The following is a 14,963-nucleotide window of genomic DNA, read 5'->3' as shown; positions in this document are numbered from 1 at the left end:
TTACATATACTGTTTTGCTAAGGAGCTAAAAAGTAATCTCACTTTTCGGCAGTTTTAATTCACATCCCATAATGTTACAATCTATGCTACAGTTTAATATTATTCTTAAAGAACCAGGCTGCATGTGAAGAGTTTCTATAATAATGTTATTTGTAGTTAACAGCTGATTATTAAAAGCTTTCTAGTCCTTTACAGCAATCTTTTTGTTCTAATAAGCTTAACTTGCATCAACTTTTAACTAAAAAAGTACAGGTATTAACACTGTTTTCCTCCAGCTGTAGAAAGCTTTTCACTGTGTGTTAAATAAAACTGGTATTTTATGCAGTGTGAATTTAAACTGTGGCCAATGCACCTTCAAAATTATTGCTGTTCCTCAGTACTGCTGGAAACTGCTTGGTATCAAATATCAATACTTCAGTTAGGCTTGGTTCTCATGGATATTTGTAGCCATTTCCTCCTTCCTGTAAATTTTCCTCAACTTGCTTTCTTGCTCATTTATTTAATCAGTCAGTCAAATAATATATTTATCCTGCCTTTCCGCCACAGGCCAAAAGTTATCCTATGAATAAATGAATTATATGAACCAATAGTACGGGGGTATGCTTTCCAGCAATTTCTGCCATTACTATAGCTCCAAAAACTACACTTGTTTATATGGTGCCCTCTTTCTAAGATCTGAAACACATCTATGCCTAAGCATGATTCCACTGAGAAAAATCAGTAGGAAACATGATTTTTTGAGTCAACATAGTCGGGTGATGTGAAACTTTACTTTTCACTTCCAGAAGCTTGAATCTGTTTCATTTTTTTCATATTGCCTTCAGTAAATTTGAAATATTGATTAATTCCAACCACATTATCAGTTATGATATTGTGATCGCATTAAAAACATAAGCAGGAAGCTTCCTTCATTAAGGAAAGAACATGAAAGCAAATTTGAAGAATGTTAAAAATGAGCACAAAACACTTCCTGGAGCAGCAATAAACTGTGGGTTGTTGCTATTTTTCACCTAGATCATTTTCACATTAAAGGATAAATTTAGAAGTTCTCATACGATAAAAAGCAACAGGTGGATCTCTGAAGCCACACACAACCATGGTCTTTTTGTTTGCTTAACTACATTTTGTGTGCAAGCTCACAATTGTTCTATGTGGCTTATAATAAATATAATAAATAAAAAAAATAAATGTTAGCATCACAGGTGATGCCAACATCTATCAGCACAGAACAAAAAACTGATGTTGCAAACAGAAGGATTTGTTTCAGAGCCTTTCTTAAATGTGGCCATTTTACTTGCTAGGCACAAAATGTAATGCAACAAGCCCTCTACCATCACCCCTTCATTTCCATGTGCCCGCATCAGGTTAAGAAAAGCATGAGCCAAACCTGTGTGAGTCCTATAGTGGTCTTTCATGGCCGATACTGTGAGGAAGGAATAATGGCATGTAGGCCATGAGCACTTGTATGGCTTTTCTCCTGTGTGGAGTTTCATATGATTGTTCAATGCCCACTTCTCTGTAAAACTTCTGTCACATAAGGGACATGTAAATTTCCTGTGTAAAAAAAAAAAGAGGGGGGGAGAAGAAGAAAACCAGGTGTTAACTTTATACACACACACGCAAACCCCAAAACTGACAAAAGAAGCATGTTTTTTAACTCAAAGTGTGGTAAACGCAGAGACTTTCATGAAGAGAATTGCAGACCTGGTCTGTCATGTCTGTATAACCAGGCATTGATTTTTCTGTCGAGACCTGGCACTTCAGCCATTTATTCTCTGCTTTGCGGTTGGGCCCAACGGGTTTGAAAAATTCTGTTACAGTCCAGTCACCCCTGAGGCAAATGTGAGAATAGATTTCACCTGTACAGGCCTACACCACTTATCCAGGGCATGGGCTGTCAGAGCAAAGGCTAAATGAAAAGCTATCCATACTAAACTACTCAGACAATCACACCGCTCTGTGCCATGCTGCTGCTACTGCAGTGTGGAGGTGAAATACTACTTGTAATAACACTGTTACCGTTGTAAACAACAACAACAAAACTACAAAACTAAAAAAAACCCACATGTGTTAAGAAGACAGGGGGTGGAGGGAACAAAAAACCCCTATCTTCAAAAGATTTATCATTTATTGAAAAAAAAATTGCACTGCTTAACATGAGGTACTTTTTATTTTTTTCCAGCATTTCCACGGTTAAATATGAAAAGCTTGCTAAAAACAGAAACATTATATAGCTTAAATCAGGGGGGGGGGGGGACCTTTTTCAACCTCATTCCCTCCTAGAAGGAAAAAAGGGACAGGTCAATGAATATGACATTAGGCTACATTTTAGCTGTGCTAAATGGGGGGGGGGGGGGAACACTTCTCTATTCTACCAGCCCCATGTGCACATCGCTGTAGCCTCCATTTAGGTAAGCAAGAGGCATTATCACGACTCAAGGGCACATTCCGGAAAGGCAAAAGCATGGAAGGAGGTCATGGAGCTGGTCAGTGGAGTGTGTGGCCTGGGATGGGGAGGCAGCTAAGCCACATTCACACCAGACATTTAAAGACTATGGCATCTTTTTCCTAAGGATGCTGAGAGCTGAGAGTTGTTAGGAGGCCGTACTCCCAGAGAGTGGTATAAGAATCAATCTCTCTTCACAGGAAACGCTGAACATTGTAGCTCTAGGTAACTCTACTGTGGCTCATTTAAAGAACCTACCACTTCTTCTTCTTCTTCTATTATTATTATTATTATTATTATTATTATTATTATTATTATTTCAACTTATACACCGCCTTATACCCGAAGGTCTCAGGGCAGTTCCCAAACAAAACCACAACATAGAAAATCAAACCAAAAACAATACCCCCCCCCCAAAGCCACATTCTAAAAGGGTGTTGGATGTCAAAGGCCTGGTTAAAAAGGAATGTTTTTGCTTGGCACCTAAAGGTGTATAATGAAGGTGTATAATGAACTTCCTTGGAGAAGAACATTTAAACAGTTGTGGTTCCCTCCAACGAATTCTGGGGGCTACAGTTTGTGAAGGGTACTGAGACTTGTTAGGAGGCTCCTATTCCTCTCAGAGAGCTACAATTTCCAGAGTTCCCTGTGAAGAGTTTGACTGTTAAAACCACTCTGACAATGGTAGTTCTGTGAGGGGAGTAGAAGTGTCCTCAGCACTCTTCAAAGGCTACAGCTTTCAGAATTCTTCAGGGAAAGATATCATAGTCTTTAAATGCAGTGTGAATGTGGCCCTTGTGAGGATTCAAAGGGCCGGATGGAGGCCTGCATGGTCACATTTGGTCTCCAGGCCTGAGGTTCCTCATTCCCTCATCCTCATCCCAGCTTAAATGATTACAGTTTGCAATAGCAAAGAGGTGGATTTAAAAAACAAACAACTCTTCCCCAAAACATCAACAGTGCTGAATATTCCATCTACAGAGAGGGAGTTTTCTCATGCTCAGGTCATGTTTGGAATAGTTACATTCCCAGTTGACACTGACCCCACTTCTCTGAAAAGTGAGGCTATGGATAAGAACAGCTGCAGCTTGAATTTGGCGCTTGAATTCAAGCTTAAAAGGAGGGATTGGCTGTTCACTCATAGAATCTTCCTCTGAAGCCACATCTTGAAAACTGAATCACCTAATATAATATTACTTATGCATAGAACAGAGCCTTTAATGTGGTGGCACCTGTCCTCTTTATAAACCCCTCTGTGTCGAAATATGTCAGACCACTACAAGATTATGTTTCCGGCATATACTTAAAAACCTTTCTTTTCACTCTGGTCTTCCCAGATTACTATTAGATCACACTAGTCTATTATTGGTATTAAAGATAAAAGGTAAAGGTACCCCTGCCCGTACGGGCCAGTCGTATCCGACTCTAGGGCTGTGCGCCCATCTCACTTAAGAGGCCGGGGGCCAGCGCTGTCCGGAGACACTTCCGGGTCACATGGTCAGCGTGACAAAGCTGCTCTGCCGAGCCAGCACCAGCGCAGCACACGGAAACGCCGTTTACCTTCCCACTATAAAGCGGTACCTATTTATCTACTTGCACTAAGGGATGCTTTCGAACTGCTAGGTGGGCAGGAGCTGGGACCGAAAGACGGGAGCTCACCCCGCCGCGGGGATTTGAACCGCCGACCATACGATCGGCAAGTCCTAGGCACTTAGGTTTTACCCACAGCGCCACCCGTGTCCCCATTATTGGTATTATTTATTGGTATTATTTATTGATATTATTATTGGTATTAGAGAATGCCAATTTGGTGCAGTTATTAATAGTTCTGGAACAGGACCTGGGAGACCAGGTTTCAAAGCCCCAGTTAACCATAAAGCTCACTGGGTGACCTTGGGTCAACCACTGTCTTTTAGTATTACCTGCTGTAACATGGCAGCTCCTGACAACTTATTTTTGGGGTTCATTTATAGAACTAGAAGGTTGGCAAGGCTAGAACATCATGCTGTAAAAATCACCCCCTTTAATTTTTTTTTCTTATTCTGCTTAGTGACATAAGCTTAGAATTCAAAAGGCTTAACTGTAAGGCTGCAATAAAGAAAGATCAGATAACATGTGTCTGGAAGATGCCCCTTGACCACAACCACACTACACTGTTCAAGAGGGTTTACTCCCTCCTACCATATACAGATGCCACCATAAGTTAGGGCATAGTATACATTGGAACAGGCAGAATCTTGAACTCTATTTCCATACTAAGGATCACATTTCTTCTGGGCAACTTTCCAAGGGCCACATCCCAGTGTTGGGTGGGGCCATAGGCTAAAGTGGGTGGAGCAGCAAACATAAATTTTAACTTTTACAGTAGACCAGTTTTACATACAGACATTGTTATCTATCCTCCATCCAAGCCAGTGGAGTAGGGCTGGTGTAACTGTGGAAGAGTTCTGAAGACCAGATACAGAGGGGTATTCCCCACCCCTAATATAGGTACTGTAACAGAACATCAGTGCTTAATTTCTTGTCTGAATCTAATCTAATATGGATCCAACAAGGAACAGAAACCTGAACCCAGGCGGTACACACTCTGTAGAAAGCACAGGCTATCAAGGTTATGAATTCACAGGTTCAAATGAATAAAGACTGTCTGCAAAAAAAGACAACTCCGGTTTTGTGGACTTCAATGATGCTATTAAGTGAAAGCACATAAAATCATCCTATTATGTTCATATAGTCAGAAGAACAAACCTGTATTTAGTTTGTAGGTTGTTGTTGCTGTTTTACAAAAAATATCTACAGAGGTTTGGTACAGCTCTCCAGTTTGTTTTACAAGCATTAACAAACAATTCACATCATTTGCATAATGCAATCTGACTATATACACACACACACACACACACACACACACACACACACACACACACACATATACAAATTACACTTACATTAAACAATTGCTAAATTTCCCAATAAAACCATTTTCATGCACAAGGAATGGAGGAAGATAAAAGGATCAAGAATGATGTGTGTATGTGTGTGTGCAGATGTGCTTGTGCGTGCACACATACTGAATTGAAAACAGACTTTCAAATTACTATATCACTTGATCATTGCTTGGTGGCACTAGAAAATGACAAATATAGCTAAATACTTCCAAATGCACCGTAAAAAAATATCATGTCCGTATATCTCTATGACAGGTCTTCATGCATTTCACATTTCAAAAGCATGGCAGGGATCTTATTTCTAAGATAAATTCCCCTATCTACTTATTTCCTTGTGTATTTATTGTGGATCTAACCTTCTACTACAAGAAATAAATAAGCAGGTTAAGTAGATGCTATCTTTTAACAAATAGTTTCTCTAGACTGTATTACAACTTTATGAATGACAAAATAAATCCCTCATTTTTAAATCTTCCAAGATGCACATTTAACAGCATTGCACCTATTGAACCCCAATGCATACTCTATTATTCACATACAATAAAAATGTTCAAGTAAGGTTGAGCGACTGTCTTAAAAATGACAAAAACAGCAAATACAGACTAAATAGTGAAATATCACTGTGCTGAAGTAAATCTGAATACTAGACAAGTCTAATCTAATAATCAGAAGGAATCAAAATGGAACTGCAGTCAGATATAATTTCTTTCTCATTTTTTGTATTCTGCTCTCCTTTCAAATATCTCAGAGCAACTTTTCTTTATTTTTTGTGAGGTAGACTAAGCTCGGCTGATTAGCCCACCAAGGGTCATCTTAGCTAACAGAACAATACATACCCCTGATCCACTGTGTTAGAATGGGTTTGGACAGAGCAGATTTGTTCCTCCAACCAGCCCTGCCTGACCAGCTTTGCCATGAGTAGGGATGCTCCACTGACCAGGAGCAAGTGGGTAGGAGCTACTATCAGTGGTATTCCTTGCTTTTGGCATCCAAAGGAAACACTCAAAATGGGGTGCTTTGTTGGCGGTGTGGGTCTAGGTCATAACAGGGTTCACCGGATCCTGAGCAAGTCCTGCTGCTGTAACGTGATAGCAATGGGCCTAATTTGGGTTTCTTTGCTGGGCCAAAACAGAAATGATGAAGGGAATTTTTCATGCCCACCACCTTTCACCTTGGCCAGTGTGAGCAGCAGGACAGTGGCTGGGCTGCTCCACCAAGCCTGTTGTGTGTTAGGAGTGCACTTCTAAGTGCAGATCTGAACCAGCATTTTCTATAACTATGTCCAACACACTCATCACTGTACAGTCGTCTTTCACCAAGGAGTAGGGATCCCAATTCCAATGCAAGAGAACAATTCCTGAATTTGCATTAGAAACAGAATTGGGGTCTAATCTCAGTGCAGCAAGTAAAACATTAAAAATGTTTAATAATGATTGGGGGGGCGGGCTCAAGATACAGTAAACAAGCACATTTAGATCCTGAGCAGATGGAAATGTACCACCTTGCAGCTCCTATGCTTCTTCAGTATATCCTGGAACTGGATACTCAGGTGTTATTATATAGCCATCTTTCAGGGCATGCCTACATTTAAATTCCTATCTGATTTTTAACCATTTTGAAATTCGGAGGATATGAAATTGAGAAGATGGAAGCTGACCACAGAATTATTATTTTTTAAAATATATGGGACTCAGGCCTATGGGCCAACTTGATACAACCAATAGCCATTACCTTGTAATTCTTACAGTATGCATTAAGGCATAATGGAAAGTTCATAATTTATCATCTTCCATGGTCTTATAATATCATGTCAATTTAACAACGTTAATCCTGCTACAGAGCTTTTTATAATATACAATCACTTAAAATAATGTCACATCCCACTATTTAATGCACATGGAGGTATGTTTCATTAACACACCTCTATGAATTTTTACTGGTACAAATATATAATGTAGAAAAAATGGAACATCTGTATATATAATATTAATGAGTCAAACCCCTTTGCACCAATAAAGCTTACAGTTTCATTTGAGTGCTGTTTTTACTTTACCTTATATATCGTGCAATCCCTCAAGAGTACAAGAACCTACCTAATAACACAGTCAACATTCATTGACTTGGTTAACTCCCCCACTCCCAGTTTTCATGAAAAATATCAGTAAGATTTACAGCTGCTGGCAACTGTATGTCTTGATAATTGCAGCCATCTCATTCAATCCAGCTGTCCTTATCTTATTATTTTCGTTTTTTGGCTATTTAATAAATTATTACTTGGCTCTTAGAAGTGTGTTGTGATATTCATTGTTATGCAAACTCAGAACAACACCCCCAAACCTGTGATGTTGGCATATCAGGAAGCTTTTAGTCAGCCAAATTCAGCCTGATTCAGGACCCAAATTCAACAACACGCCAAAACACACTTATCTGCATGAGGTCATTTAATACCAAGTTCACAACTGTCCAGGCATTTACATTAAAGAAATGTGTTCATAATATCTCAAGAATCAGCCCTGTGTTTCCCTTAACATTATTCAACAGAGGATCTTTGAGGTTCTTAAAACAAAAACAAAAAACCCTGTTTTCAGGATCTGAATGATCTGTAATGCATATAGATCTGAACGATCAAATAATTTAGCTTGGGGCTATGGTCATCTCAATACCACAGACTTTTCTCTAGAGAGACATAGACTGCTTCCAGTTCCCAATATTTACTTGATCTTTTCTATCAAAAGGATTTATTTATTTAGGAATTCAGTGGTCCAGCAGCTTTATTGCATCACTACTAGCTCACTACTAGTGAAACATCAAAGGCACAGGCATTCATCTATCTCATACCAAAAGGCAAACCTATTTGGTTTAATGGTAGTCAGTTTGATTAACTAACAAGCAAGTTAGAATTTACAGAGCAATTGAGTTTATTTCTCTTTATAAACTTTATAAATAGACTTCTCATAATCTTACTTCAACTTTAAAAAGGAAGTACCTCTGTTTAGGTTTTATACAGAATCATGTTTAGTTACATGATAATGGCAATAGTTGGCTGTAAACTAGAACCTAGAAAGTGGGAAGGTGCAGAATTAAAAACACACAACGAAACAGAATGTGAAGATTTGATTTTAGTCCTATATTATAAGGTAAAGGTAAAGGTAAAGGGACCCCTGACCATTAGGTGCAGTCACGGATGACTCTGGGGTTGCGGCACTCATCTTGCTTTACTGGCCAAGGGAGCCGGCGTATAGCTTCCGGGTCATGTGGCCAGCATGACCAAGCCGCTTCTGGCGAACCAGAGCAGTGCACGGAAACGCCGTTTACCTTCCTGCCGGAGTGGTACCTATTTATCTACTTGCACTTTGACGTGCTTTCGAACTGCTAGGTTGGCAGGAGCAGGGACCGAGCAACGGGAGCTCACCCCATCACGGGGATTCGAACCGCTGACCTTCTGATCGGCAAGCCCTAGGCTCTGTGGTTTAGCCCACAGTGCCACCTGCGTCCCTATATTATAAGGTATATTATCCTAAAACCCCTACTCCATTCTTCCTCCCCACCCAGTCTCAACAACTGAAAGTGAATGTCCGAAGCCAGAGTCAAGGACAGGTCAGCAATAAAACACCCAGTGTGAGAGAAGCTAACTCTTTATTCAAAGGAACCAAAACAGGACAAGTGATCACAGCATCTCTTCCCAGTAATTCTTGTCCCCTCTTCATTTCTCTGTGTGTTCTGTGTTCTGGGAGACCAGGTTACAGCAGGAAGGGGAGACTCCCTTGCTTCTTCAGCAGCCTGTCTTCACACTGCCCCCCCCCCCCCCCCGTTTCTGACTCTGATTCTGGACTGCTCTCTGCCACAGTCTCTTCTTGCTCACTAAACCCTGTTACCTCTTCAACACCCAACACCTCCTCCCCCTCCCCCTCTGCTCCTTTTGACCACTCATCTTCAGCCCACCACCAATCCCCTGGCTCTGAGCCTTTTCTCCTGGGGGGTTTCCCAGGTGGTGCCTCCCATCACTCCTCTGCATCCAGCCAGTCCATGACAGCGAACTGCTTTCAAAACTAGTTGCTTCATGTTTGGCTGTCATGTTTCAAAATACCAGGTAAAACATGTGGAAGGATGTACACACCCTGATTTCCCTCCTCTGACTTGCCATTCAGCTTGCCAGTTTCAGCTAATTCATTCTATAATATCAAGGGGGGGGGAGGCAACTGTTTTTCAATATGCAAAACATCACTAAAAATTCAAATGCCCAAAGAAATTACAGCACAGAGGAGCCACTCTGGATCCATCATGTCCTAGCTTAGCATTCAACACATCCATACAACTATAGCTTTCTTTGGGCATTACATGGGTAGAGTAAGGCCACACATTTAGCACTGCCCCTGAGATCCAACAAATTTCCTGGACCTTTATGTAAGGGAAAAAATATACCTCAACACTAACGAGCCTTTTGTATCCATGGAGGCTGCCTGCAAGGTTGAGAATATTTCTCTATTGCTGGACCATAATATAAGGACTATAGTGTATGGCAACTGCCTGATGACAATGAATGTTTCTTCTAGCTGCATGCCAGTTGTAAACTGCAGGAGTCATTTCAGAAATGGGACTACGTAGATTGAGTGATGAAAAGTGTAGACATGTTTAGCAATGTTAATTTATGCTTTAATAGTGCAATCCATTTATCATTATCATCATCATCAATGAAGAAACAAAACATAGTCCCCTGAAAAACAGTGATGCTTTTAATGGACTTCTTCTATAAATTGGCTTCATACAATCTGCTTAAAAATGTTGTGATTTATCCAAGCACGCAACAGCATTCCTCATTTTAAAAAGAAACACTGAAGTGACAAATAAAATGTGCTGGCTATATAATGCAAGGCTGCGCAAAATGTCCGCCCATTTTTGAGGCCAAAAGAAGACTTGTCAGAGGATGAATTATTATCCCCCCCAAATTTAACGTTCCCATTTTTTAAAGCCTGTTCACTGCCACTGTTTCCCCTTTGAGTGCCATTTATCGTTTTCAAATCTGAGCATCTTTCTCCTTTCTAGGTAAGTTTCAGCCAGTCAGCAGTGATCATGTACTAAATGTGGTGTTATAGTGCTACACAGGTAAATCTCTTTTAGGTATGTGCTGATATCACTGCTTACAAAACCAGTTTGGAATCAGAGCAATGCTTTCTTGTTTCATGAATCTAGGGAATGAGGTCACTGTTCAATTTCAGGCCGCATGTAAAACACTTTCACTCCCTTTTGACAAAAAACAAACAAACCCAACAACACCTGACAATGAAAGCTAGTTCTGCCACTGCCAAAAACTTTTATAAGAAGCATCCCACTTCCAGCTTAGCTTGACTAAATTTATTTATGTATTTAAAATATTTATATCCCTGGAAACGCTATCAGAGAAGCTTACAATTAATAATGGTCTTTGCTTGCAGGCTTACCATCTAAAAGACATAACACAAAAGCGGTGGGAAACCAGGGGAGGGAAAAGGGTGGAAACAAACACAGACACTAATTTTTAGTTATGAAGTTCTTGAAAGTGTTCTTGAAAGCGTTGCTTTTAGCAGGGAGGGTGGGGCTGAAGCAAGCTCCCAAAAAGCTGTCCCTGCTCTGGACAATGGATGAAGCCAACTGGTCTTTTCAGGCTGTTCTTTATGGGAGGAAAGGGGAAGTCTGTTAATGGCAGAGCCCAGAGTGTGTTGCTTTTCACTGGTACAGTCCAAGAGCAACATTTGGCTAAAACATGTATAGGCAAACTCTGGCCCTCCAGATGTTTGGCACTACAATTCCCATCATCCCTAGCTAACAGGACCAGTGGTCAGGGATGATGGGAATTGTAGTCCCAAACATCTGGAGGGCCGGAGTTTGCCTATGCCTGGGCTAAAATGTCGTTGAACTGCAAGGTTTTCTATATTTTAATGTCAACCATAGTCCACTTCTCAAAATGCTACCTTTTCATCTGTCAAATATCAGTACAAAGGCATTAATAACCTTATCAAAATTGACACAGACACTAATCCCATCTTAATCAGTAGTGAGACCAGTATTTCTGAATTATTATTATTTTAAGACAATGCATATTGTATTTTTATAGAGTCAGTGGCACATGTCTAATGAGAAACCATCACAATGGAATGGAATTTTCTTCTTGAAAAGTTATAATTCTTTGCTTGCAAAGAAGACTAAATATAACCTGAAAATGCTAGATGGGCTTCTTGTTCATATACTTATCTGAAGGTGTTGGCTGCTCTTTTAGCTAGAAGCAAACCTCCAGTAGATTCCTATTTATCTCCTTGCCAATCAAGAAGTGAATGACTGACAGTAACATAGCCTTATCTAGGCCTCCTGTCTGTGGTGCATTCTGCTAAGTGATGTCATCGCTCTTGCAGAAGAAAATAAGCAGATTATTACAGTGACTAGAAGCAAACTAAACATTTGGATTTTTGCATGGACAGATTTACACACTGTCTGTCAGATAAAGCACAGTTTGCCTGCTGCTTACACAACAAGAATGTGCCTGACAGCTTCTTCCCAGCTTTAGTATCTGATTACATAAATAGGCCATTCCCCACCATTCCTAAAGACTGACAGTCTGTCTTAGTTTAAAGAGCAATTTCTGACTATCAGCTTTTCTGTCTTGCACACTGCTCTGATTAACATCAGGGCACTTCCTGGAGGTCCAATCTGTTGGGCTTTCTTTCTTTTTTGTGATATATATATATTTGAATGAAAATGAGAGAGAGAGATTAACTATAAAAAGGACAAGAAATAATATCATAATCTTTGCTCAGGTGTTTCATGTTATAAATGTGTTGGAAAACAGGGTCTTAACACAGTAGCTCTCCAAAATCATTCTTGTGCCATGAAAAACTGGTCAACAAGGTATTGAAACCTCTGTAGCGACTAAGCTTTCTGTAAACTACTGGGGACAACATTTTTATAATTAGCAGCTTTTTCATACAGTTTTCATTTGTACTTGAAAACGATAGTGCACGTTGCTGTATTTTTTATGCGCGGAAGAAGGATGAAATGGGACATTACACTGATTTTCCTTGTTAATATGAAAGATTATGAAGGTTCATGGGACTACAACTTTTTAACGCTTAAAACTGGAAGGACATTTCAATTTAGTCTAAGAAAAAAAGAAAGAAGGCAGGCAGGCAGATAAGAAACATTTTGTGAATAAGACAATCTACCTAGATTCTTTCCAACAGTGGACAATCAGTTGCTCCTCAGATGCCTACAAGAAGGCAACATTTCTTTTCTGTTCCTGCCTCCCAGCAACCAGTTTTCAGAGCTATGCTGCCTATGGACACTGTTAACCTATTATTGCCTGTCCTGCTGCGTCCTCATGCCACCCTTCTGGCTCACACGGGCAGGGCGGTCTAAGAAGGATGCAACAGGCTTGCTCCCTCCCAATCAGCCTGATAGGAAGGGCACATGCCTGCCCTGATGCGTCGTCCTCACATTGCCTTGCGTCCTGCCCCTCTGGCACACTCGTGCCCTGGCCATCATGAAGACTCTCTCCGCCGCTAATCTAGCTTAATATTTTGAGACACATTTCAGGCCCTCTTACGGGACACTGGTATGCCCCTGCACACTATTTTGCAATAACTGGGCTAGGAGGCAAAGGCTAGGAGATGTTGCTAGAGAATCATACTAGCATGCAATCCAATACATTAGTCCTTCTAAATTGTGAAAGAAATTGGTGCAATGTGTTTTCAAGGTACATAGGGCTACCAGCTTGTTCATGCTTTTGCATGATCAGAAATCAGATCATGAGAACTAGAACAGTGTGGACAGTTCTGGTTGCTGCACCTCCAAAACATGGTTGCAGAACTGGAAACAGTGTACAAAAGGGCAGTGAAATGGTTCAGGGGCTGGAGTAATTCTCCTATGAGGAAAGCTTACAATATTCAGGGCTTTTTAGTTTGGGGCGGAGAAGCAACTGGATGAAGGGACATTACAAGAGATGTTTAAAATCATGCATAATGTCTACTAGAACCTGGGGTCATCCAAGGAAGCTGAACATTGGAAGGTAAGCAAAGACCTGGAGCAGCTATGCCAAAAGGTATACTGTATATCTGTTGTGACACAACTGCTAGGTCACCTCACAAATTGTGTCAGGTCGACTGGTCAGGGAAATCCATGCTTGCAGTTGTACACATAGCAGCTACGTTCATGTTTCTTCTGAACTGGGGGAAGCCATGTACGTCTTAGTGGACAGATGAACCAGGAAGCTAAGCAAGAACCATACTGTCCACTCAGCTGAACACTGAGGGCTCTAACACCATCCTGTAGGTACCCTAAGAACTATGGTTCTTTGAGGGGTGGTGTTGGTGGAAGAGACTTCTAACAGAGAATTCTCAGTACCCCGATAACTCTCACAATGCTCAAAATTCTTTCAGGGGAGGAGTGGCAACTAAACTAGAATAAAATCCAGGTAAATATGTACTGTAAGTATGTTCCAAGTGTGATGTCCAACCAACTTACAGCAATTGGAAACTCTTACAGTTTTAAGAGTTCTTGACCGTATTGTTCATGTTTACATAATGGAGAAATTTGAAATACAGTGGTACCTCCGGTTATGAACTTAATCCATTCCGGAGGTCCCTTTGTAACCCGAAGCCGCTGGTAACATGAGGCGCGCTTTCACTAATGGCGCCTCATGCTGCTGCCGCGCGACTTCCGCTTGCATCCCGGAGCAAAGTTCGTAACACGGGGCATCTACTTCTGGGTTAGCGGAGCTCATAACCCGCAGCATTCACAAGGAGGACGGTACGTAACACGAGGTTCCACTGTAAGTGCTCTAACACGGGTATTTTGAATGACTTCCTATTTTTGAAAGAATACAGAGAACCTTCTTTTATTAGTCTATGGTCACACAAACCAAATCAAACTGTCAGACAATGATCTCAGATAGTATTATTATTTTTTGTACTATTTGCTTGTTAAAATAATCTTGCTTTCCTGTATCTCACCAAAATTCAGTGAAATAAATTGCACTGCATTATTAGGGCTGCCCACATCCCCCCCCCCCCATAACTAAACACGGGAAGGTGTTAATGAAGTTATTTGGAAAATGTTTCCAAGCTTCGGAAAGGGTAAGGACATAAAGAGCTTCACTGGTTACAATGGTAAACAATCACAAGTCATAACCACAATTTTGTTCCTAGTTATTTCAGCTATAACTTGCAAGGCTTCCGAGCCAGACAAACCAGATGAAATATGTTGCTTCAGGTCTGCTCTGATGGATCCCTCTGAAATATCCACATTATTGCTTTTATTTTATTATGTACCACGCTTCATAACTGTACACTGCAGAATACAATAAAAATGGCACTACACTGCTTTAAGTACTTATTAAATAGGTCAAAAAGTTACCATAACAAATAACTTGTTCTGTTCAGGGTCCATTAATAACATATCTTGTTGTGCCTCTAAAACAAAAGTGGGGGCCAGAAAGACACAGCAAAAGCACCTTCAGTCCTGCCTTCGTTGGTTCAGTGTAAACGGAAAGTGCTGCACGCACAAAATCTCATTTAAAAGCGTGCCTCTGGACTCTCACAGGAAAA

At 40.6% G+C, this 14,963-nt stretch overlaps 1 protein-coding gene across 1 annotated transcript in view; it reads right to left on the bottom strand.

Annotated features, from left to right (window-relative positions):
* The window catches only part of ZNF407 (zinc finger protein 407), a 335,641-nt gene that overhangs the window by 142,325 nt on the left and 178,353 nt on the right, over positions 1-14,963 (bottom strand). Inside the window, exon 5 of the mRNA XM_028737478.2 lies at positions 1,388-1,554. Within this exon, the coding sequence (XP_028593311.2) occupies positions 1,388-1,554 (167 nt within the window). The remainder of the gene's footprint in view (positions 1-1,387; positions 1,555-14,963) is intronic.

This window comes from Podarcis muralis, chromosome 8 (genome assembly GCF_964188315.1).
Source record: "Podarcis muralis chromosome 8, rPodMur119.hap1.1, whole genome shotgun sequence".
Classification (NCBI taxonomy): domain Eukaryota; kingdom Metazoa; phylum Chordata; class Lepidosauria; order Squamata; family Lacertidae; genus Podarcis; species Podarcis muralis.
This window is presented reverse-complemented; position numbering and strand designations above follow the sequence as displayed.